This window comes from Chiloscyllium plagiosum, chromosome 25 (assembly GCF_004010195.1).
Source record: "Chiloscyllium plagiosum isolate BGI_BamShark_2017 chromosome 25, ASM401019v2, whole genome shotgun sequence".
NCBI classification, from domain to species: Eukaryota; Metazoa; Chordata; class Chondrichthyes; order Orectolobiformes; family Hemiscylliidae; genus Chiloscyllium; species Chiloscyllium plagiosum.
In genome coordinates this window covers 16,607,060-16,631,430 of record NC_057734.1, presented here as the reverse complement: position 1 = coordinate 16,631,430, position 24,371 = coordinate 16,607,060, and the positions used below count along the sequence as shown (strand labels likewise).

At 39.7% G+C, this 24,371-nt stretch overlaps 1 protein-coding gene across 4 annotated transcripts in view; it reads right to left on the bottom strand.

Moving 5' to 3' along the window:
• LOC122562605 overlaps positions 1-24,371 on the bottom strand; it is a 230,626-nt gene that overhangs the window by 73,843 nt on the left and 132,412 nt on the right. The window contains exon 6 of one of the 4 annotated variants that reach the window (XM_043715589.1): positions 15,367-15,437. The exons of the other annotated variants lie outside the window; for them this stretch is intronic. Within the exon in view, the coding sequence (XP_043571524.1) occupies positions 15,367-15,437 (71 nt within the window). The remainder of the gene's footprint in view (positions 1-15,366; positions 15,438-24,371) is intronic. 4 annotated transcript variants of the gene reach the window in all.

Genomic DNA, 24,371 nt, shown 5'->3' with positions numbered 1-24,371 from the left:
TTCCAGGTGCTCTGGTTTCCTCCTACAGTCCAAAGATGTGTAGTGTGGGGTGAACTGGCCATGCTAAATTGTCCCATATAGTGTCCAGGGATGTGTAGGTGAGGTGCATAAGTCGAGAGCAAACGTAGAGTAATAAGGTTGGAGAATACGTCTGGGTGGGTTACTCTTCAGGGGGTCGGTGTGGACCTTATTGGGCTAAAGGGCCTGTTTCCACACTAAGGATTCTATGATGATGGTGATACATTTACTTATTATTTAATGGTAACACCTTCCAGCTAATTTTCACCAGCTCCATTCTCATCCCCTTTAAATCAACCTTATTCTAACTTATTGCTTTGGTTTTAATCTTATTTGTCCACTCAATCTTTATTTTAAATCTTATTGTGACTAATAATAACTATATCTTAGATGGTTCCCTTTGCTTCTGTTTTATTGTCATCTTTATTTCCTTGCCCTTGTTCCTCACCTTGCACTTATCTTTACTCTCAGAATCCCTACAGTGTGGAAACAGGCCATGTGGCCCATCAAGTCCGCAACAACCCTCCGAACAGCATCCCACCAGGACACATACTCCTATTCTAACCCTGCATTTCCCATGGCTAATGCACCTAACCTATATATCCCTGAACGCTAAGGGCAATTTAGCACAGCCAATCCACCTATCCTGCACGTCTTTGGATGGTTGGAGGAAAAACAGAAAACACACCTGAGGGAAACCCACGCAGATGCGAGGAGAACATGCAAACTCCACACAAGACAGTTGCCCGAGGCTGGAATTGAACCTGGGTCCCCAGTGGTGAGAGTGCGGTGCTAACCACTGAGTCACCATGCCGCCTCCTTTATTTTACCCCTGTTTTTAATCAAATCCTTCTTTTGTTTTAGTAACTTTAAATCCAATAGGATTTTGCTTTAACTTCCTAAGCTATTTTGGCTCATGATATTTAGTTACTGTATGTTCATTTTGTTCCTTGTTATTTTGTTGAAGCATGCAGCATTTAACCTTGATCAGAATAAACAGGGAGGTCTCAGAGCAACATCCAGGATAGGTAAAAATCTGGAAGAACTGAACAGTGCAGTGGACAAGGACTCCGTGGTTTCCTTCTCTCAGGCCTATGGTAGCATGTTGCCCAGAATTTCACTCCAAAACGATCCAAGCTAACAATGCTCCAAGCATAATCCATACTTATTCATTTAAACATTTATGCTGACACTGCAGTGAAGACAGTTTAGTTCCCAGTAATGACATCATGACCTTTGGCAGCATAAAACTGATCAATGGTCTGATTAGAAAGAGAGAGAGAGAGAGAGAGAGACTACACTGTGGGTCAATAGGTGATGTTGTAGCCCAAAGCTGTATGACTTAACATGCATCATTAGTTCTTTGTGGTGCACCATTAATTATTTACAATTATTACATGATTGAGAAATTTGTAGATATGCTAGTATGAAAAAGCCACAACAAAATTATTCCACTGAAAAGTTAACAACTTGGATTGGTATAGTATCATTAATAAATATAACAAAGGAATTTTGCAGGAACTTTATAAAACAACATTTCTTACCAAATCACATAAGGACACATGGCCAAAAGCTTTATCAAAGAGTTTTGATGATAGGTTTTCAGGAAAGTGAAGTAGAGGTGGAGAGGCTTAGAGAGGAAATTCCACAAAATAGGATCTTTGCTCAAGGTATGATCATCACTGCTGGAGCAGCTAAAACAAGGGTGCTCAGGAGGCCAAAAGTAAATGAATGCAGATATTATGGAGGGCATTATTGTCGAAGGAGATGACAGAGAAAGGGAGGGACGGGGCTTTGGAATGGTGTGATAACAAAGCGAGAATTTTTAAATTAAGGTATTGGTTAACTAGGAGCTAAATGTAGGGCAGAGGGTACAGATAGAACAATGAGCAGCAATGTTTAGATAAGAGAAATTTTATGGAAGCTAGAATCCAAAAGGTTGCGCAGCAGCCTTTTGGAATTGTCAAGTTGAAAGGTAACAAACTAATAGACGGATATTTCAGCAGCACTAGAGCTAAGACAGCTATGGAGTTGGGTAATACTTAGGCAGGAGTCTTAGAAATGGTGCAGATATGTAGTCAGAAGCTCACCTTGGGGCAAATAGGTCTCTATGGTTATGTACAGTCTGATTAAGCCTCAGATACTTGTCAGGGAGAGGAATGGAATCAGTAGGTTAACTTAAAGACAGTGGGGAAGTTAGACACCAGAAGTGATTGTGTGAGAGCAGGAAGAGAAGTAATTCTCTGGCTGATCAGAAAAATAACAATAGAATCGAGCAAGCATTGTCCACCCAGCTGGACAATAACAGAACAAAATTGGAGAAGAAATGGTATGATCACTGTGTAAACTGTATCAACTCACAATGAATTGCTCATCCCAAAAAGAATTTAAATGAATATCCAGTGACTCACTAGCTAGCCTAAAATTTAAAATATCAGTGAGTGGCTGTGCTGCTGTTCTTTGGTGCAGTGGTTATCTCTACTGCAGTTTCAGCTTGGAAACTTGGACAGATATGCTTGTGTTTTGAGTCATTCAAGTTAAAACACAAGTTGCTTTTTGCTCACAGTTCATTGTTGTGTGAAGTTAATTTATACTTTTAAATACAGTGACAATGGAAAACAATCAGGATGTAAAAACGGGTATACACAAAAAAACCCACAATGACAGGGTAATTAAAATCTACCGCACTTCCTGTTAATTGAGTGTTACTTATTCTGTGGTTGTTCTGCCTAAAAGTAGGTTCCATTCAAACACACAAAGTAAAAAAGGTTTTGGTTCCATTCTCTCCCAGGTTTTGTTCATAAACCAACACAATGCAATTGGATAGATTACATTGAAAACAACATCATCTTTTTTCATTGGTCATAGATTTTCTGTTTTCAATTAGCCCACAAAACAATACTACTTAAATATGTTGAATTTATTACTGAAAAATAATTGTAGTAGTTAGACCAGGCCTGTGATTGATGGAACCTGATTATTTACAGATTTTATTGTCCATTTCTCTTCAATGGTCTAGCTTCTATGTTTACAATGATCATTACTCTGCTCTTTTCTCCTGAGGTTCGTTCCATTTCTATTTGTAATTATCATTTTAAAAAAAAAATAGTATTGCTAATATAATCTTTTTTTAAAAAATACCATTGATATTATAATCAGAATCCTGAATTTTACAGCTCAGTGAAGTTAGTTCAGGGAGATTTTGAATGCAGATCAGGAGAAAATGAGTATCCCATTCTGTAGCTAATCTAGAACTGCATACAGCAAACCTATGACTTGTCATCCAACATGGTATAACTTTGGACCCCTGTCTAATTCCATTCCAATTGAAAGCCATGTACATGAAGATATAAATTCTTCACTGTTTTCCTTGCATAATACACAAAAGGTCTTCAAAGTACAGAATCAATTTAAAAAGCAAGGAGTACATGCTGAACTAGAGACAGACACAAGTTGTTTGCATTAATAATGCATTTTCACCACAAAGTGAGATTTTCCATTCTTGATCTTACTTAGAAAAGACTCAGCGTTTAACATACATAGGTACATCATCCAAGAATACTAAAGCATTCAGTGTCAAAATATGCCACTGATCCTGTATCCTAAATGATAGACAATGGGCTTTTAATATTGATCCATTCACAATTATTCAAACCCATTGCAGCATACTGGTACAAACGATGACCTAAAGCCAGCAACTACCGAAACAAATACAAATACACACGTAGTAACACCTGTTCATAAGAAAACCAAACTTGGCTGCATACTTTGCAGAACAAGACTGAGTCAAGAATGAAATGGTCAACATTGCAGTATTTTAAGGCATGCAAGGTAGCCCAAGATTATGGGTTGAAGTCTCTTTGCTTACATTCATACAACTGTAGCCTCAATATAATGTGAACAAACACTGCAGCAACAGTGTAAATGAGGCCTAAATAGGTCATCATGAGAAAACACCTTTCTGAACCAGTTTGGGTCCTTGACACAATGAACAATTACGATGATTGGTACCAATACAAATACAAAACTGAAATGGCACCACCTGCATTTCCCCCTTCAAATAAGAGCAGGCACCAAAAAAAATATTATGTGTAAAGTTTGAGAAGTTGTCTTTGTTATTTCAGATATACAGGGTTCTGTTAGCTTATCCAAAGAGGATACAGTTCATGGTCTATCACTGTACTGATGGGAGCAAATCCTCAACATACATAAAACACAGCTCTGGGGTCGGTTGGGGAGAGATTTAGCTAAAATGCGAAAAGTGCATTGGTGTCGATCAGTTGATGCCCTGGAACAGTCTGGTACTGTTACTTTCCCTGTCATTAATATTCAGCCAAGTGATTTTCTGTTAAGATGGAGGAGGGGCAGTTGTAAAGTGAGCTGACATTGAAACACTGACTGCCTTGTTTCAGTTTAGATGATGACCACTCATTATATGTTTCAATAGGTAATTTATAGTGCAACACATCATAGTTGGACACATGATCTGAGATCAAGGTAACAGAATAAAATGGGCATTCCTCTATTACAACATGACCCAATTTTAGACAGCTCAGATAGAGAGCAGTTTGCTGGGTTTACGTCACTGTGCAGCTTGTTCTCTTAGTTTCCAAGCCTGGGATTCTCAAGACTGAGCTCTATGGATAAACACTCCAGGGCAGTGGCACAAGAACAATCCAAGAGTAAACTGAATAACCACAGCAAAATTTGAAAGATGAAGGATCTGAATATCAGAAAGAATTTCCTGCCTGAATCTGCTGAATTGGATGATGATCACCAGGACTTCTGTGTTCACAGAACTATATTAAAGCCCAGTCCAGCAACACACCAACTTTAAAATTATCATCCATGTGTTCAAACTCCGAGCACTGTAATGTATTTCAGTCCTGCAACCCTCTGAGATCTCTGCGCTCCTTCAATTTTGGCTACTTACACATCCCTCACTTTCATCACTCTACATGTAGTAGCCATGCCTTTATCCACAGGTCCAAAGTCCTGGAATTCCCTCCTGAAACTTCTCTCTTTCTCTAGCTGTCTCACCTCCTTCAAAGCATGACTCAAAACTGATGTATTTTGGTTGAGTGTTTGGTCTTCCTTTCCTTAAAGTTTTTCTGGCTAAAGGTCATATTTTGTCTGATGACGCTTCTGTGAAATGCCTTGACAAGTTTTTCTTAAAACCACATTAAGAGGTGCCATATAAATACAATTTATTGTTCGATTCTAGTAGCTTTGGTCTAGTAAAAGAAGAAACAAATCAGAGAGGATTCCAGATGTTAGTTATTAAAGGCAGTCAGCATGGCTTTGTGAGGAGTAGGTCATGCCTCACAAATCTTATTGACTTCTTTGAGGAGGTGTCAAGACAGGTTGACAACGGTCGAGCAGTGGATGTAGTGTATATGGATTTCACAAGGTATTTGATAAGGTTCCCCATGGTAGGCTCATTCATAAAGTCAGGAAGTATGGGATACAGGGAAATTTGGCTATCTGGATTCAGAATTGGCTGGCTGACAGAAGGCAGAGTGTGGTTGTTGATGGAAAGTATTCTGCCTGGAGGATAGTGTTGAGTGGGGTCCCGCAGGACTCTGTTCTTGGGCCTCTGCTCTTTGTAGTTTTTATGAATGACTTGGATGAGGAGATTGTGGGGTGGGTTAGTAAATTTACAGATGACACAAAGGTTGGGGGTGTCGTCAATAGTATAGAGAGCTACTGCAGGCTGCAGCGCGACATAGACAGAATGCAGAGCTGGGCTGAGAAATGGCAGATGGAGTTCAACCTGGATAAATGCAAAGTGATGCATTTTAGAAGATCGAACTCGAATGCTGAATATAGGATTAAAGACCGGATTCTTGACAGTGTGGAGGAACAGAGGTATCTGGGTGTGCAAGTACATAGATCCCTCAAAGTTGCCACCCAAGTGGATAGGGTTGTTAAGAAAGCATATGGTGTTTTGACCTTCGTTAACAGGGGGATAGAGTTTAAGAGCAGTGAAGTTTTGCTGCAGCTCTACAAGTCCCTGGTGAGGCCACACTTGGAATATTGTGTCCAGTTCTGGTCGCCCTACTATAGGAAAAATACTGAGGCTTTGGAGAGGGTGCAAAGAAGGTTTACCAGGATGCTGCCTGGAGGGCTTGCCTTATGAAGAGAGGTTGAATAGGCTCGGAGTTTTCTCTCTGGAGAAAAAGGAGGAAGAGAGGAGACCTGATAGAGGTGTAAAATAATGAGAGGAATAGATAGAGTCAATAGCCAGAGATTTTTCCCCAGGGCAGGATTGACTGGTACAAGAAGTCATAGTTTGACAATATTCGGAGGAAGGTATAAAGGAGACGTCAGAGGTAGGTTTTTTATACAGAGAGTCGTGAATGCATGGAATGCGTTACCAGCGGTGGTAGTGGAAGCACAGTCATTGGGAACATTTAAGTGACTGCTGGACATGCACATGGACAGCAGTGAGTTGAGGGGTGTGTAGGTTGTTACTATATTTTACATTAGGATTAAATCTCGACACAACATTGTGGGCCAAAAAGGGCCTGTTCTGTGCTGTACTTTTCTACGTTATAACCGCTATCATGACAGCAGTGTTTGGATGACTATTGGGTGAAGACAAGACTTCAGTAGCCTGGAATACCCTTTGAAGTGGAGAACCCTGCTGTTATTCACATTTATACAGATAGAATCAACAGGTGATGAGGTACCAGACAGCAGCCGAGATATCAAATAAGTATGTGCTTTCATTTGAGAAGATCTTGTCAATCCAGCAGTAAAAAAGGATGTAGCATTGATAGGGAAGTAGGATTAAATAAAATGTAAAGTAAGTGGTTGATACTCCTTAATTTAGAAAAGTTCCAAAGTTCTGTTCAGATGAAGTGCCTCTTAGATTATGAAGGAAAGCGAAGTTGAAATTAAAGAGGTCTGATCACAATTGTCCAAGCATTCTTACATTTGGGGGTGTGCCAGAAGGATGAAGCATTGAAAATGACATGTACAACTTTAAAAAGAGGAATAACTCCAAGTTAGTCATCACCTTATCCTAACAAAGAGTCAGTACAAGCATGAGGAACTGAATTGTCTTCTCAGTGCTGAATCAACCTATAATTCCACCACCGCTGCATTTTTAAACACCGGTGGGCACGCTAGCACATTATTTCCATTGCTCTATACTGATAAAAAAAAAACAAAATTCTGTATTGGTAATCTTGTTTAGAAGTAGGAAAAGATCAGTTTTTACTGGTGCTGTTCCCACAACAAATTCTGATGCTCACAACACAGGCTTATAGTGGATTAGCAGTGACAAGGCAGGCTACTGGATATTAGTCATCTGCACAACTGGGGCTGGCCACTGACAAGTAAAGAATCCGTAAGAGAAGCAGAATTCCTAATGAGTAATGTAGCAGCTTCAACAACACTTCTCAGATGGAGTCAGAGAGATTGAATTTAGAAAATGGGTCATTAGAGAGAGAGGCTGCTGACTGCCAGAGAATTGTGTCTGCCAAAACAGTGTCACATGAGCATTTGCTCACCAATTAAAATGGGAAATTTAAGTTATCATGATGAAATGAACAACAAAACACATCTCAATTGCTTTAGAGTTTCTTCATGTGAATTTAGACTGGTCCAACTTCACCATTTTAGATCGTTCACACAGCTTTGTTTCCAACTAAATAATATCTTGGACCATCTTAGTAATTTTGTCTCTTTCAAGGGTAGTGTAGTGTTGTGAGCTTGAAGCCCTCAGAAGTAGATCAAAGTGCCCCAAACCCATTTCACCTCAGACCAGTCTGGAATAGATTCAAACCTGGGTCCAAATATAAAAGTACCAAGGGCTGACCTTTATGGTTAACTATTACTGAGTTACAGAACTTGAGCACAAGCATGAGGAAGTTGAAAAAAACAGGAACCTGTCAGATATTTTGAATAAGCTTATTACATCAAAGCAGTTGGTATGTCTGAAACAAGACATCACATTGTCTATATTCAAGTGTTGTTGGTGCTTTCAACCGGTGATTGGCACAGTGCCAGCAACTGGTGGAACGCTAACTGGAATGCACTGCTGTGTCGACCCAATCACCAATCATGACTACGTTGCCCCAAATCTACAATATAACTCAGTATCGTATTAACTGAAGGTTGCAGATTGATTGAAATAAGGCCAGGAGGAAAAGACAATAACAATCTTTTGTTGACATAGCAATCTAGGCAGTGCATTTGGCCTCAGTACCCCCTGACTAAGGAGTTGTATGATAACAGGATTGGATTTGCTAAAATTTCCCAAACTCAAACAATATTTAATATCTTTGCTCAATTATGAATAAAGTACTGGAGAAATACCAAAACCATGAAACTGACTCCCATACCAAAGATTTCAGAACTTATGAGGGCTGAAGGAAACCTGAAAGCTAAAACAAACATTAAATGCACTTAATCTCCAAGAGGAGATATTTATATTGCTTAGGGTCCAACGTAGATCCTGAACACCAGATCAGGTGAGAACCACTCAGCTAACTGATCTTTCTGATAAGTTGCACTTCAGGAATGTAGGAAGTCTGGATCTTTTCCTCTCTTTCTTGCTGACTGAGATTTTGAGGTAAAACTCAACAATGAAAGCTGCAAGCCTTAATCATATTTATGCCCAGGAAGCACAAGCAACTTCTTTGTCTTGGTGAGATCACAGCTGAAGCCAATCTCTGCCCTGCAAGACATTCTCACAAAGGTACAGCTCCAGCAAAACAACAGAGATCAGCAGCAAGAATTCAGATATATTATCCCTGCTGAAGTCAGTTTATGGAGCCCACTTGTAGCCTTTGACTGAAATGCACTAACAAAGCATGAACCAGAGACTGAATGTAACATCTTTGTGGCTGATTCACTCACTAGATAAACCTATTTAGCTAATATGAGAATCTAATCATCTAATTTATCTTTGAAGTTTTCTAATTTTACCAAGTTTTGTCTCCTGCACTTGGGGGTAAAAAAATATGCTGTCTGTCTACAAGTGGCAGCAGACTTTGCAAAGCAAAAATACAGTTTCAAGCACAGAAGACTATGGAATATTGGCCCTTATCTCAAAAGGGTTGGAATACAAAAGGACGGGAATCCAGAACTAGAGGGCATTGGTTTAGGGTGAGAGGGAAAAAATATAAAAGAGACTTAAGGGGCAACTTTTTCACGCAGAGGGTGGTATGTGTATGGAATGCCAGAGGAAGTGGTGGAGGCTGGTACAATTGCAGCATTTAAAAGGCATTTGGATGGGTAAATGAATAGGAAGGGTTTGGAGGGATATGGGCCGAGTGCTGGCAGGTGGGACTAGATTGGGTTGGGATATCAAGTCAGCATGGATGGGTTGGACCAAAAGGTTTGTTTCCATACTGTACATCTCTATGACAATGACTCTATGACGGAAATTATGAAGGGATCTCTGATGCTATCTAGCTCTGGATAGATCCCATCTGAAATACTGCATCTATTTCTGGGCAATGCACCTTAGAAAAGAACTGGAGAGGGTGCAGTGTAAATACAATGAAAGATACTTGGGCAACGGCTGAAATTATGAGGATGACTTGCATACACATATATTGAAGATTAAGGGGTGATCCAGTTGAAGACGATTTGATAAGATAGAGCATAGAAACTATTTCCACTGGTGAAGGACAGCCTAAAGGACAAGGGACATCATGTCAAATTTAGAGACAGAGCGTTCAGAGGTGCAATTAGGAAAGCAGTTTTCCACACAAAGGGAATGGGAATTCTTGAACCCCAATCAAACCCTACTCCAATCAAACACAGACATATGCACCAACTCTCCAAAACATTGTTAAGACTAGATCAATTGACAGTTTAAAAACTGAGTGATACATTTTTATTAGGCAAGGGTATTGATAAGTTAGTTCATTTTCAGACTTTGTTCTCAAGTGGTTCTGCATATGATTCCTCAATTGTTTTCTAAATAGTTACATTGTGTAACTTCTCCTTACACCAAGTACCTGGAATTTGTTACTGAATATTCCTTGACCATTATCAAGAAACTTGGAGGTAGAGACAACTAATAGCTGGAGCAGATCTTTGGCAGTAGTTTGGACAGCTGAGTTTAATAATAGATGCCAGCAGATCCAAGGCCTCTCCACATGCTCACATTCTTGCAGAGAGGATTTTTGGGCATGTGCAAGAAACAAATACAATTTTATTCACAGTGAAATAAAGACCACAAAATTGCAAAGATATGTAGGGTAAAGGCTAAGATGTTCTAAACTATCCGATTACAGATAAGAACACAAAGTAAACACATTTCAAAATTGTTCTTTCAGAAGGCTTTGTATTAATTTTAAGAGAGACATGGTGGCCTGGAGTTTCTGTTCTGTTACATTTGGTACTTCAATGCGTTTTTCCCAATAAAAATACTTTCAAAATTCCATCTCCTTGGCTAAACTTTTGATCACCTCAGTTTACTCTTTACACAATAGGTCAGCACTTCTTCATTCCTATTTACCTTTCTCTCCTTCTATTTCCCCAACCATTGTAAGGTTGTTATAGAAGTTCAAATTGTACATATTGTCACAATGCAATCTCGCACAAGTTTCAGATCTGTTTTTACATTCCTCTTTCACCATTCCCAACAAAGGGCCATTTCCTCTGGCCCATGCCATACAGTTTCACTACACTATACCTCATATAATCTAGATGTTGTTTCCCATTTCAATATGCTGTGATTTATAAATGATAAACGTAAACGGTCTCGCAGTTCCTGCTGAGGTCATGGTTGTTTCAGAGTCTGGGGTGGGGTGACAGGCAGTAGTTCAGGGTTAGAGCATCTACCTATAATGTGGGAGAGGAGATGCCCATATGAATAAGGTGGTTAAGTAGGAAAGTAATATCTGTACATTCTTGCATGCATGGTGTTGCACTGAAACACAAATTCAAGGCCAAAATGATTTTTATCCACCCACGCATCTGTCACCTCCTCCAATCCTACATCAGTGTGTGCCTGCTGTTTTTCTGGTATGGTCTCCTTTAGTGGCCCTTTTCTTTCACTCCATTTCAGTTGAATGATCTGCTTATGTACTGGTCTTAGAAAAAGAAAAATCCTCCTTTACAACCTTATTCTCACTTTCAAAAGCCACCACAATGTCTAATTGTACAAAACAGGCCTACAGTCAGTTCTGCTATAACATGGCAGTTCCATTCTCATGCAATCCTGTGTTATAAGAATAGCACCACCATTTAAACTAATGGGGCCAGAATCGCGTTATAATCAATACATGCTTTAAAATGTCACTCTTTCGAAACAGTGTCCCCAATTCGTCAATCATGTTATAGTGAATTTGTGTGAGTGAAACGTGCGTCATAGCAGAACAATCGGCATAGTCAGATCCCTGACTTGTTAACAGTTGAGCAGTTTACTATTGTTGAAAGTGCAATATTGTTGCTATTTATTTTACCGATCACAAGCATGTGCATGTCCCTGCACATCTCTCTACCAATTCCAACAGGGGTTGGCTTCAACTTTTACAAAGTATCACAGGCTTTCAAGTGCGTAACGGTGTGTGATTACAATGTCCTATCAACCCTCTCCAATCTATATCCTTTTCATTTCTCTGCTCTCCCCCAGTAAACACATCATTAATCATAGTGCAGAAAGAGTCCATTCAGCCCAACAAGTCTGCACTGACCCTCTCAGACCCAGACCCTACCCTATTGCCATAACCACATATTTAGCATAGCTAATCCACACAGGCTGCACATCGCAGAACATGACGGAAAATTTAGCATGGCCAACCTACTGGACTTGACAGAAACCAAAGGGCAGGGGCAAACCCCACACAGTGAAGGCCTGAATCAAACCCAGATTCCTGGTACTGTGAAGCAACACTGCTAAGCACTCAGCATGACTTCACCAAGATGGCAGCACAGTAGGGTGCTCTAGCTGGGGCTCCTCTGCTCCTCTTATCTCCTTTCTTTTAAACTTTCTAATTGATGGAGGCAAGTCCTGGAGGCAAGGCCAGGTGCGGGGAGGCAGGGCCTGGACTGGAGGGGAGGGGAGGCCTGAAGGTTTGAAGCCCAGCATGGTCTGGAAACTTGGTTTGGCCTGGTCTGGAGGCTAAGTGCTGGCATGGACTTGGGTGAAAAGGACTGTTGAGTACTTTTTCCCTCCTTTTATTCTTATGCTGAACTTTTATTCATTATTCTTTGAATTTTGTACCAAATACTTAAGTATCTGTACCTAGGTATCTTGTACCTCAGAGAGTGCCATAAGCAACGATTCATTTGAGTGCAATAAAGCTAATTCTAATAAAGCTAATTCTAATTCACTGTACTACCATGCAAGACATCAACTGTGCAATTCACAAAAGAACCAAAGTCCAGAAGTTTGTTCACACAGAGAAGCACAGTATGAGCAGTGTTATCTTTTCTTAAAGAGAAACTGCCCCACAGCCCTTCCTGTATTTATTGTCAGTAAATCTGTATGTGACAATTCAAATTGCAAAGACAAGGTGCATACACTAGAAATAAAACAAAACAAAGATGCTGTGTCTTTAGATTCATTTCATATGCTCTATGTAATAGCATTTCACATCTCACACTGCCATTTCCTATTCCTGGCATCAATTTTATGCTTTCATCAGCACTGTTCAGTAACTTGTTGGTACATGATAAATGGGAAAGAAAAAGTACCAGAGTCGTACACTTTTGACTCCCTTCTTCTCCGACCTGCCTACGGTTCTACATCCTTCCTTCAAGGTTTCAATCAGAAACTGTACTGGGCAAGCCATGGATATTACTCTGTGCTGAACCGGCATGTCAAATGATGAGCAACAGTGGCAAGGAGCTGAGTAAAAACATACCAGCTTCACCTCACAGGTCATGCTCAGAACAAAAGAGTATCTCCAATTCCAAACTGAATTCTTGCAGAACATTATCAAAAAGCTGATCAAACAGAAGTGTGAACCTAGTATTAATACCTGGTACATTTCAGTGTTAATCTGTAACTTGCTTGCAAAAGAAGACTAAGTTAGAGTTCTGTAAACTGTCAGAAGGAACATTTCCAATTCAGCAAACCTACCACAGTAACATTTCAAAAACAGTATACCATCATTGGTTACAATTTCTTGGCTGAGTACAATTTAATGTACACTTGAATAATTAATATGCAAATGGAAATCAGGAATTCATTTTTATTGAAAAAAATCATTCTGTAACTGAAATAAGGAACTTCAAATTTGCATTATTTATTTACATGTGGGCAGAAGTCAATTTCATGCTCCAAAATGAACCCCATAAGCGGTTCAGAAATTTGAGCAAAGTGATTCAGGGAGCTGTCTATATTCTTCTGACTCACTGTTAAGCCACTCAGGAAGTTACTGAGATAGGGAACACTTCTGCGGCTGTGTGTTAATGATGAGCTTGCACGCATCAAAAGTATATTTAGAACTTAGCAGCCAGTTTCATGGCAAGTTATGGAAGTCAACAGTGAAGGACCTGGTTCTGTCAGAATTACTAATCCAAGATTTTTAAGGTGGCAGTTGAAATGTAAAGTGGGGATATAAATATGATTCCACAGGGACAGAGCAATTCAGCAGTTAAACAAATTGTGTTTCAGACTATATAAATAATACAACTAGAATACTCATTATGAGCAACTGAATATGTAAGTTCTCTCACCTGAGAATAAGGTCTATAAAGTTCAAAGAGCCAGGACTAAAAAAGAGAGAAGGACAAACCATCTAAACCTTCTAAATCAAGCTCCAAAGTTACAGTTCCAAAGTCAACTTTATTCCCCATTGACAGCCTCAGCACATATACAAAGTAAGTATAGGTTTAATGTATATAAAGTAAAACTGCATATCTACAAAATGAGATGCAGTGATCAATTTCCCTTTGTGGAACTTTATACTTTTAGTCAGCTGAGATGTATATCAATTTCATTGATCAGCATATGATTGTAAGAATCAAAATTGACAAAATAAAACCAAATGTTCATTAATTTGGTGAAAAAAAATTCCTCTCCCACCTCTTGCTTGCTGGTTGATCTTAGATAAATTGCAAATAGACTGTAAGATGTTATATGGAAAGAAATCTAGAATGCGAACTATCAAATTTTTTAATCAAATATGCCAGTCAAAGTATAAACCACACTCTATTCAATGGGTCTTCACTGCAAGAACCAAGCATCAAACATCAGGTTTTCAATCCAAAGGGATCCAGATACCGTATCTGTACAGTACAGCAACTTTACACCCTGGCACACAGACATCATGTTCGTAGGATCCAATTTCCTCCAATCACAATAATTACATTGCTGAGATAGGAAAAGGGATCAATTTATTTGCAAGGGGATTATCTGGCCCTGATTCGGCAGCATGATTCCTTTGAAGTTATCTGAAAACAAACTACAAAATTCCTCAGGATAATCCTACACTTTGTGCAGATCTCTTTTTTTTTACATTTTGTATGCTATTTTATTATTAAAACATCTTCTTGGTATTGAAGTGAAATGTTGATCTTAATTCATCACTCAACCAGTTGGTTACCAGTATTTGCAGGCATCAGAGCACATCTACTTCATGTTAAACACATCCAAATCCATCACTCCAAATAGGAGGTGATTCAGTAAAGTACCAACTTTCTTAACTTGCTCCATGATAACATCCACAGGATGACATCAGCTTGATCTACATCATCACATTAAAAGTAAGGCATGATTCAAAATCAAGTCAACAATGCATTTCTGACATTTTGATGAGTAGATGGGTTATTTATTCAATTCTCCATCTTAAAAACTCAAATTACTAAATTATAGCCTTGCATTTTAACCCAGTTCAACATTAGTTTGATATTGTCATCACATTCACCTGTGACCATAACACAGCACTATTATAAATTTAGCAATGAAATCTAGTTGAAAGCTGTTTGACACCTATTAGGGGACTTTAAGGTTGTCCACAACAATCTGGCTAATCTTTCCCTTTATTCATATGCCATTCATGCAAACATATAGAGCAGGATATAGCACTCCAACGAGCACGACAGTCCTTTTAACAAGGTGTCTACATTGCTCTAAGAAGTGGGAAGCGACAAACAATCCAGCTCACCAATTATAATGAGCCAGAAAACAAGCTTCAGAAAAAGGGAAGAAATGACACACAAATAGTTAATATGAACATATGGATTTTGAAACCACCTCCTGCTTCTCACACATTAAGCACTAAGATGACAGCTGAAGCTGACTAAAACATTTTCCCTGCTTTAGACTTCAGATTTGAATATGGTAAGCATAATCCCCTACTTTGAGGAACACCAGCCGGTAGTACACAGACAGCACACACTCAGAAATTTTCTTGACTACCACCATTCACTTACCCAGATACTCTGGATTGTCCTGCACAGTCCTGGGCAGTAATAGTACTCCATCTCCAGTGATGTGAATAACTCTGTGTGTTTAAAAAAATACAATTCAAATGAGCTCACGCTGCCATCACCCCGTTCACAGTCTGTTTGCGACTTCCTTGTTTAAGTGAGCACGGGGGCAGGCTGAGCAAAGTTTCCCAGACATCATTTATTGAACCCAACAGCAAGACAAACACACACATCACACGAGTAGTAGCTTACTTGCAGTGACTGTTTAGTCCCACTCCTACCACCTCCCTTCCTTCAGCAGAGTCGGAACTATATTACAGCTGAATGGGAGATCACGTGATGTATCAGTCAGGAAATGACTGCTACTGTCATTTGACCATGTCTTCAAAATATAACAATATTTCTAATTAGTTTTTCCTGAAATGTACATAGTTCTTTCGGATGTGTCTAACAAGACTCAAATGAGTCTACAAAAGCACTGGGACACATGGAATAGATTCTGGAGGTAAGCAGGTGTGAAATGGGACATTCCTCTATCCTCATCAGCAGGGTGACACGTACTATGTATAGCATTTTTAATATAAAATAGAAGCAGGATGTATTTGTAAACACTGATAGGAGTGAGCGAGAACAAGAATTGAGCATTCTGCTGCTTACAGTCCAGTTGCTATGCAGAATAGATCAAAAATTGGAATAGTGCTAGGCGACAGACGGTGGTGGTAGAAGGCTGTGTAACTGGAGGTTGGTGTACAGTGGCATACCACAGGAATCGGGGCTGAGTCCCTTATTGTTCATGGTATATATAAAAATGATAAATAAGAAAATGTGGGGGTGTTAAGTATGTTTGCAGAGATTGGTTGGGTGGTCGACAGTGAGGAAGATGTTTTAAGTTACAAGAGGGTACAGACAGATTGGTCAAATGGCTGATCAATGGTACACGGAATTTTATACTGATAACTGTGAGGTGATGCGTCTTGGAAGAAGTAATAAGATGAATGGCAGGACACTTGGAAGCTCAGAGTAACAGAGGGATCTTGGGGGTGTTTGTCCAAGATCCCTGAAGATGGCAGGACAGGGTAATGGAGTGGTTAAAAAGGCATACCCTTGCCTTTGTCAGTCGTAGCATAAATTATAAGAGCAGGGATGTTATGTTGGAGCTGTACAGGATTTTGGTTAGGACGCAGCTGGAGTACTGAGTACAATTCTGGTTAGCACATTACAGGAGGATGTGACTGCATTGGAGGGAAAGCGGTGGAGATTCACCAGGATGTTGTCTGGAATGGAGCATTTCAACGATAAGTGAAGCTGGATGAGCTCGGATTGTTTTCTTTGGAGCAGAGGAAGTTGAGGAAGTGTATAAGATTGAGGGGCATGGACAGGGTGAATAGAAAACAGCTGTCCCTTAGTCGAAGGGTCAACAACAAGGGGGCATAACTTTATAAGGTGAAAGGCAGGAGGTTTAGGGAGATTTGAGGAAAATGTTTTTCATCCGGGGGGTAGTGGTGGAGAATTGAAATGCACTGTCTGGGAGGGTAGTTAAGGTAAGAAACCTCAACCTATAAAACGTACTTTGACAAGAACTTGAAATGTCATAAAATTCAAGGCTATGGGCCAAATGCTGGAAAGTGGGACTAGTGTAATTTTAGAGTAGTTTTTGTCAGTGTAGACCTGATAGGCTGCAAGGCCTCTTCTATATTGTATGATTCCACGAAGATAAGGAAAAATTAAGATAAAGGACTCCTCCTCAGAGTGCTGTGGAATGTTTGTTAAAATTCTACTAATTGGTCTGATTAATCTACTTTAACAGAGAGTGTAAAACAAAGGTGATACTTCACTTTAAAGGTTCTCTACCTTCGCAATGTTAGCATGCCACAGCCACTCCAATGAAATGATAGTCAACCTTGCTATGGGAGGAGCTGGTCATATTATTGCTAGTGGAGATCTATCTGAGCATCTGATCTCAGGCAAACTCTCAGTGGTGATAAGGCACACAATCCTCAAGTATTAAGGGAAGGAAATGTTTCAAAACAACAAACCGTTCAACTGTTTCAAAACTCCAGCCAACAGCCATCTTGAGAAGTAATTTTTTTCACATATTGATATATTTCTTTCAATATTCACATCTAATCAGCTAGGAGAGAGGATACTAAAATTGAAAACTGGACATTTTATTTTGTTTCAAATATTAACGGATCTCCCATTGAGTTGCACATGTGCAGGAAGACAACATAATATTGGGTAATAACCAGGGTTGCATTGTTCCAATAACTAAATACAAGCATAATATTTTTGTACTAAAAGATTGACAATTGCATTGGACATTGGTGGGCCTGCGTACACAGCCATGCATAGTAACACTAGCTTGCAGATGAACATCGGGATCAGGGAGAGTGGAAAAGACAAATCACTGGCAACTGTGATTAAATTAGTGTGAGAAGAAAATGTTTCATGAGTTAAGCATGGCGTGATCTTTCACATGCGTGATACTTCATATTGTTTTGTAGAAATTATAACCGACATATATTAACTTGTATGAGGGATTTACTCATTTTAAAACTTACATTATTAAAGTGCTAACAAAAGTTCTGTTAGCTTATTTCCCAGTTAGCTGGAGTGATAAACATACAGAGAACTTTTGTAAAATTCACTACTGGGACGTGGGTGTAACTGGCTGGCCAGTAACACATTTCACTAGTTGCTCGTGATGCCCTTAATGCCAAATCGGTTTAGTTCCATCATTTTTTCATGTATTAATTAGGAAAGCATTTGATGTGTAGGTGAGACAAAACTGGTAAGTGAAATATCTTCAATCATGTATACTATTAAAAATGAAGGCTCTGGTCAATTAAGATGGGCTTGTATTTAATAAATAAGATGAAAGTCTATGAAGTATTGACAGAAAATTCCACAAGTAACCATACTGGTCACAAACACAGATTTTTTAATAAGTGCATATTTTAATTGCACTTTTGAAGACAGAAATTGCTGCAAGTCCAAATAGAGGAACTTACAGAAGGTTACAGATCTCTTGAAAGTCTGTCTGTTGAAGAAAATTAACATTAGTGAGTGATCAAAGACCTGTGGTTTTAAAACTGCATTGTTATTTTTAGTAGGCGAAAATGAGGACGGATGAAGGTCTCTTGCCCAAAACATTGATTCTCCTGTTTCTCAGATGCTGCCTGACCAGCTGTGCTTTTCCAGCACGACACTCTCGACTTGTTATTTTTAGTGCTGAACCATCCAGTCTATAAAGAAATAACAAGTTTTTTGGCGTAATAAGGTACTAGGGTACCGGTAAACACTAAAAAAAATTTCAAAATAACTTCTGGAAGCTTATAAAGAATGCTACCAGCAGCACAAATGAAGAATAACCCAGTGTCTGAAGTAAGAACAACATTTTCAAAATTCAACAAACAAAATTTACTTGATATTGCTGTGGTTTTGGGTATGTTCGCCGAGCTGGGAAGTTGACATCCTCAGTACTTTGGAGCCTCCTGTGAAGCGCTGCTGCACTGTGCCTTCTGGAATTTATTTTGTTCTGTTCCTGCTGCCTCCGGTTACCGGTTCTGGGAGTTTGTTGCTGTGGCCAGTATATTGGGTCGAGGTCTATGTATTTGTTGATGGAGTCCGGGGATGAGTGCCATGCTTCTAGAAATTCTCTGGCTGTCCTCTGTTTAGCTTGTCCTATGATCTTTGTGTTGTCCCAGTCAAATTTGTGGTCCTTGCCATCTGTGTGTATGCTACAAGGGACAGCTGGTCATGGCATTTCGTGTCTAGTTGGTGGTCTTGAATGCAGATTGCTAGTTTTCTGCCTGTTTGTCCTATATAGTGTTCTGTACAGTCTTTGCATAAAATCTTGTAAATTACGTTTGTCTTACACATGATGGGTATCAGGTCTTTTGTCCTGGTAAGTTGTTGTCTGAGCATGCCTCTCGGTTTGTGGACTGTCATGGATCCCAGTGGTTGGAGAAGGCTGGTTGTTAGTTCCGAGATGTTTTTATATAAGGTAGAGTCGCTAATGTATTTCTACTTGATATTTTGTGACATCGATGAAATCAGAGATTTACCAATTTATAATAGCAGCAACAGCAGCTCTATTTATTCATTGTTCCACTGTTAAAATATACTGGTATTTAAGCTAGCCTGTTAATTTACATGAGAGCTTTAGTTGTTCTGAATAAATATAGCCTGAACTGCAGTACTGGTTATAACAGAACATTGGCAAGTGACAATAGTTTTTGACAGGTATGACAATGAATCTGATATTAAATGGTATAAAAGTTCATTAGGAATTAAAACCAATTTCCATCTTGAAATCATTCTAAGAACTAATGGTTGGAAATGGTTTTGGAGAGTGAGTGGTGGCATCAGTGGAATAGGGCTTCAGAGTTTCTGAGGTGGTTAATCTTGCAACATCTCAGAGATGTACCAAAACGTCTCAGCAGTAAACAAGCAACAACATCATTCATCTTCGAGGAATGCTGATAAGTATAACAAATAGCCAAGCAGAATTTGGACATAATGATAGTCGATATGCAAGGTGAAAGTTGCATGACAGGCAGTATGTGCTTTGTAAATATGCTTTGCGTCAATACATATCTAGAAATGTGATGTGCTTCTGTAATATCTTAAAAAAACATGTGATATCATACTATATATAATGCAAATATGGAAGCCCTGGCTAGATCCAGATTACGGGTTAAGAGCACCCAGCAATGGTTTTATATCTGCAATGCAAAAGCAACACTGGAAATCAGAAATAAAAATGAAAATGCTGGAAATATTCAGCAGGTAGGCAACATCCATGGAGAAGGCCATGTTAACATTTCAGGTAGTTGTAAGATCATTGCAATTTGAAATACTGGGCTGCATTTGACCAGAAATCAGCCAAATGTCAGTGATGAAGAACTTGGAAGGTTTCTCTGCATAAGCCCCAGTGAAATTTCACCTCCTATTCCATGCAACACATTAGATATGAACCATGTCTTTATGTGCCCCACTCATCCAATCTTCCCTCTTGTCAGAGGCAAAAGAACTCGCCACTGTCAGGATCTCACAGAGTCATAGAGATTTACAGCATGGAAACAGACCCTTCGGTCCTACTCGTTCATGCTCACCAGATATCGCAACCTAATCTAGTCCCATTTGCCAGCACCCAGCCCATGTCCCTCCAAATCTACTTAATCATATAGCCAATCAGATGTCTTTTAAATAAAGTTAAATAAAGGTAATTACAGGGGCATGAGAGAGGAACTGATGAAAATCGACTGGAAGCAGAGCCTAGTGGGGACGATAGTAGAGCAACAATGGCAGGAGTTTCTGGGTGTAATTGAGGGCGCACTACAGAGGTTCATCCCAACGAAAAGAAAGATTATCCGGGGGAGGGGAAGTGATTAGACAGCCATGGCTGACAAAGGAAGTCAGGAAATGTATCAAAGAAAAAGAGAGAGCCTATAAAGTGGGAAATCAGAAGATTGGGAAGACTACAAAAACAAGTAGAGGATAACAAAGAGACAAATAAGGAAGGAGAGGATCAAATATGAAGGTAAGCTAACCAGCAACATTAGAAATGATAGTAAAAGTTTCTTTCAATTCATAAGTAACAAACGAGAGGCAAAAGTAGAAATTGGCTGCTCCAAATTCATGCTGGAAGGCTAGTGCTGGGAAATAAGGAAATAGCTGAAGAATTTAATAAGTACTTTGCATCAGTCTTCACAGTGGAAGACATGAGTAATATCTCAACAATTAAGGAGAGTCAGGGGGCAGAGTTGAGTATTACAAAAGAGTAGCCATTACAAAAGAGAAAGTGCTAGAAAAGCTAAAAGGTCTAAAAAAGGAGGAGCTACATTCTAGAGTTCTGAGGGAGGTGGCTGAGGAAATAGTGGAGGCATTGGCTGTGATCTTTCAAAAGTCACTGAAGTCAGGGAAAGTCACAGATGATTGGAAAATCGCTGTTGTAATCCCTTTGTTGAAGAACAGATCAAGACAAAAGTTGGAAAATTATAGGCTGATTATCCTAACCTCGGTTGTAGATAAAATTCTAGAATCCATCATTAAGAATGAGATATTTAAATTCTTGGAAGTGCAGGGTTGGATAAGAACAAGTCAGCATGGATTTAGTAAGAGGAGGTCATGCCTGACAAATGTGTTAGAATTCTTTGAAGTGGTAACAAGTAGGTTAGATCAGGGAAACCCAGTGGATGTTATCTATCTAGACATCCAAAAGACCTTTGATAAGGTTCCTCACAGGAGGCTGCTGAGTCCATGGTGTTTAAGGTGAGCTACTGGCATGGATTGAGGATTGACTGTCTGACAGAAGGCAGAGAGTGGGGATAGAAAGTTATTTCTCGAAATGGCAGCTAGTGACAAATGGTGTACCGCAGGGTTCAGAATTGGGGCTGCAGCTGTTCACTTTTTATATTAATGATCTGGATGAAGGGACTGGGAGCATTCTGGCAAATTTGGCCGATGACATGAAGTTCGGGGGACAGGCAGGTAGTACTGAGGAGGTGGGGAGGCTGCAAAAAGATTGAAATAGTTTAGGAGAGTGGTCCAAGAAATGGCTGATGAAATTCAACATGAGAAAATGCGAGGTCTTGCACTTTGGAAAAAAGAATACAGGTATGGACTATTTTCTAAATGGTGAGAAAATTCATAAAGCCAAAGTACAAAGGGATCTAGGAGTGCTAGTCCAGGAATCTCTAAGAGTTAACTTGCAGGTTGAGTCCGTGATTAAGAAAGTAAATGTAATGTTGTCATTTATCTCAAGAGGGTTGGAAGATAAAAGCAGCGATATGCTACTGAGACTTTATAAAGCTCTAGTTAGGCCCCATTTAGAATACTGTGTCCAATTTTGGACCCCACGCCTCTGGAAGGACATACCGGCACTGGAGCTTGTCCAGCGGAGATTCACACGGATGATCCCTGGAATGGTAGGCCAAAACATATATTGAACGGCTGAGGATCCTGGGATTGTATTCATTAGAGTTTAGAAGTTTGAGGGGAGATCTAATAGAAACTTACAAGATAATGCATGGCTTAGAAAGGGAGGACGCAGTGGTTTCATTAGACGCGGAAAAGGCATTTGATAGGGTCGAATGGTCATATTTGTTTTACACATTGGAAAGGTTTGGCGTTGGACAGGTGTTTACCAAATGGGTCTCAACATTGTATAGTGATCCCACAGCAGTTGTGGTTACCAACGGATTAGGTTCGGATAGCTTCAGTGTGGGTAGGGGCTGCCGTCAGGGATGTCACCTCTCGCCATTGTTATTTACGTTAATAATTGAACCACTAGCAGAAGCTATACGAGCTGATCCTAATATAGTGGCCCCAAGGATTGGTACAGGTAAACATAAAATTACCCTTTATGCAGATGATGTTCTTCTATTCCTCAGTAACCCTCTGATGTCCATACCTCGCCTAATCCAAGTTATCAATACATTTAGTGCATTCTCAGGCTATAACATTAATTTATCAAAATCGGAGGCTATGCCAATGGGTGGCCTTGCTATGATACCCCGCTTAGCGGACGGATCCTTTTTTCCCTTTCGTTGGTCCCTGGAGAGCTTCTTATATTTAGGCATTTTTATTACTCCAGTATTTGGTCAGTTGTATAAGGCTAATTTTGTGTACTTACTGGAAAGGATAAGGCAGGACCTCCAGCGATGGGGAAACCTACCAATTTCCTGGTTGATAGAATAGCACTAATCAAAATGAATGTCCTGCCCCGTCTCCTATATCCTATGAGAATGCTTCTGATGATGCTGCCGAGGACGGCTTTATGTAAATTATATGGCTGGCTGGGTTCCTTTATCTGGAATCATAGGCGGCCCCTCATTAAGCTGAAGAAGCTACAGCTTCCACAGGCAAGGGACTTCCCAGACTTTAGGAAATATTAGTTAAGTTCCCTATTAAGTTACATAGCTGATTGGGTCTTGTCTGACTTGTCTGCAATCTGGTTGGACATCGAGGCCTCTCAAGTAAAATACTCACTTATTAACCTTTTATTCTCAGACAAGAGAAAAATCATTACAGATCACTGTAAAAACCCTATAATACCAAATACAATCAAGGCTTGGAATATAATGCGGCAAAATGAGGGCAATTCACATAAAACATCCCCCTATGCACCGATAGTGGGAGCATGGGGATTCCAACCGGGGTCAACAGATGCCACTTTTAAACTCTGGAGATCCAGGGGTATCTCATGTCTAGGGGATCTATTTAAAGACGGGGTCCTGATGTCTTTTGAACAGCTGCGTCAGAAATTCGGACTACCTAATGGAGACCTCTTTCGATACTTCCAAATTCGAGATTATATACAGAAGAAGACTACGTTATTAGATAGTCTTTATAAATCAGATAGAGAATGTAGTGTCCTATCTAATAACGTAGTCTTCTTCTGTATAAAATCTCGAATTTGGAAGTATCGAAAGAGGTCTCCATTAAGTAATCCGAATTTCTGACACAGCTGTTCAAAAGACATCAGGACCCCATCTTTAAATAAATCCCCAAGACATGAGATACCCCTGGATCTCCAGAGTTTAAAAGTGGCATCTGTTAACCCCGGTTGGAATCCCCATGCTCCCACTATCGGTGCATAGGGGGATGTTTTATGTGAATTACCCTCATTTTGCCGCATTATATTCCAAGCCTTAATTGTGTTTAGTATTATAGGGTTTTTACAGTGATCTGTAATGATTTTCCTCTTGTCTGAGAATAAAAGGTTAATAAGTGGGTATTTTACTTGAGAAGCCTCGATGTCCAACCAGATTGATTGTGGATCAGACAAGACCCAATCAGCTATATAACTTAATAGGGAACTTAATTGATATTTCCTAAAATCTGGGAAATCCAATCCACCCCTTGCCTGTGGAAGCTGTAGCTTCTTCAGCTTAATGAGGGGCCGCCTATAATTCCAGATAAAGGAACTCAGCCAACCGTATAATTTACATAAAGCTGTCCTCGGCAGCACCACCGGAAGCATTCTCATAGGATATAGAAGA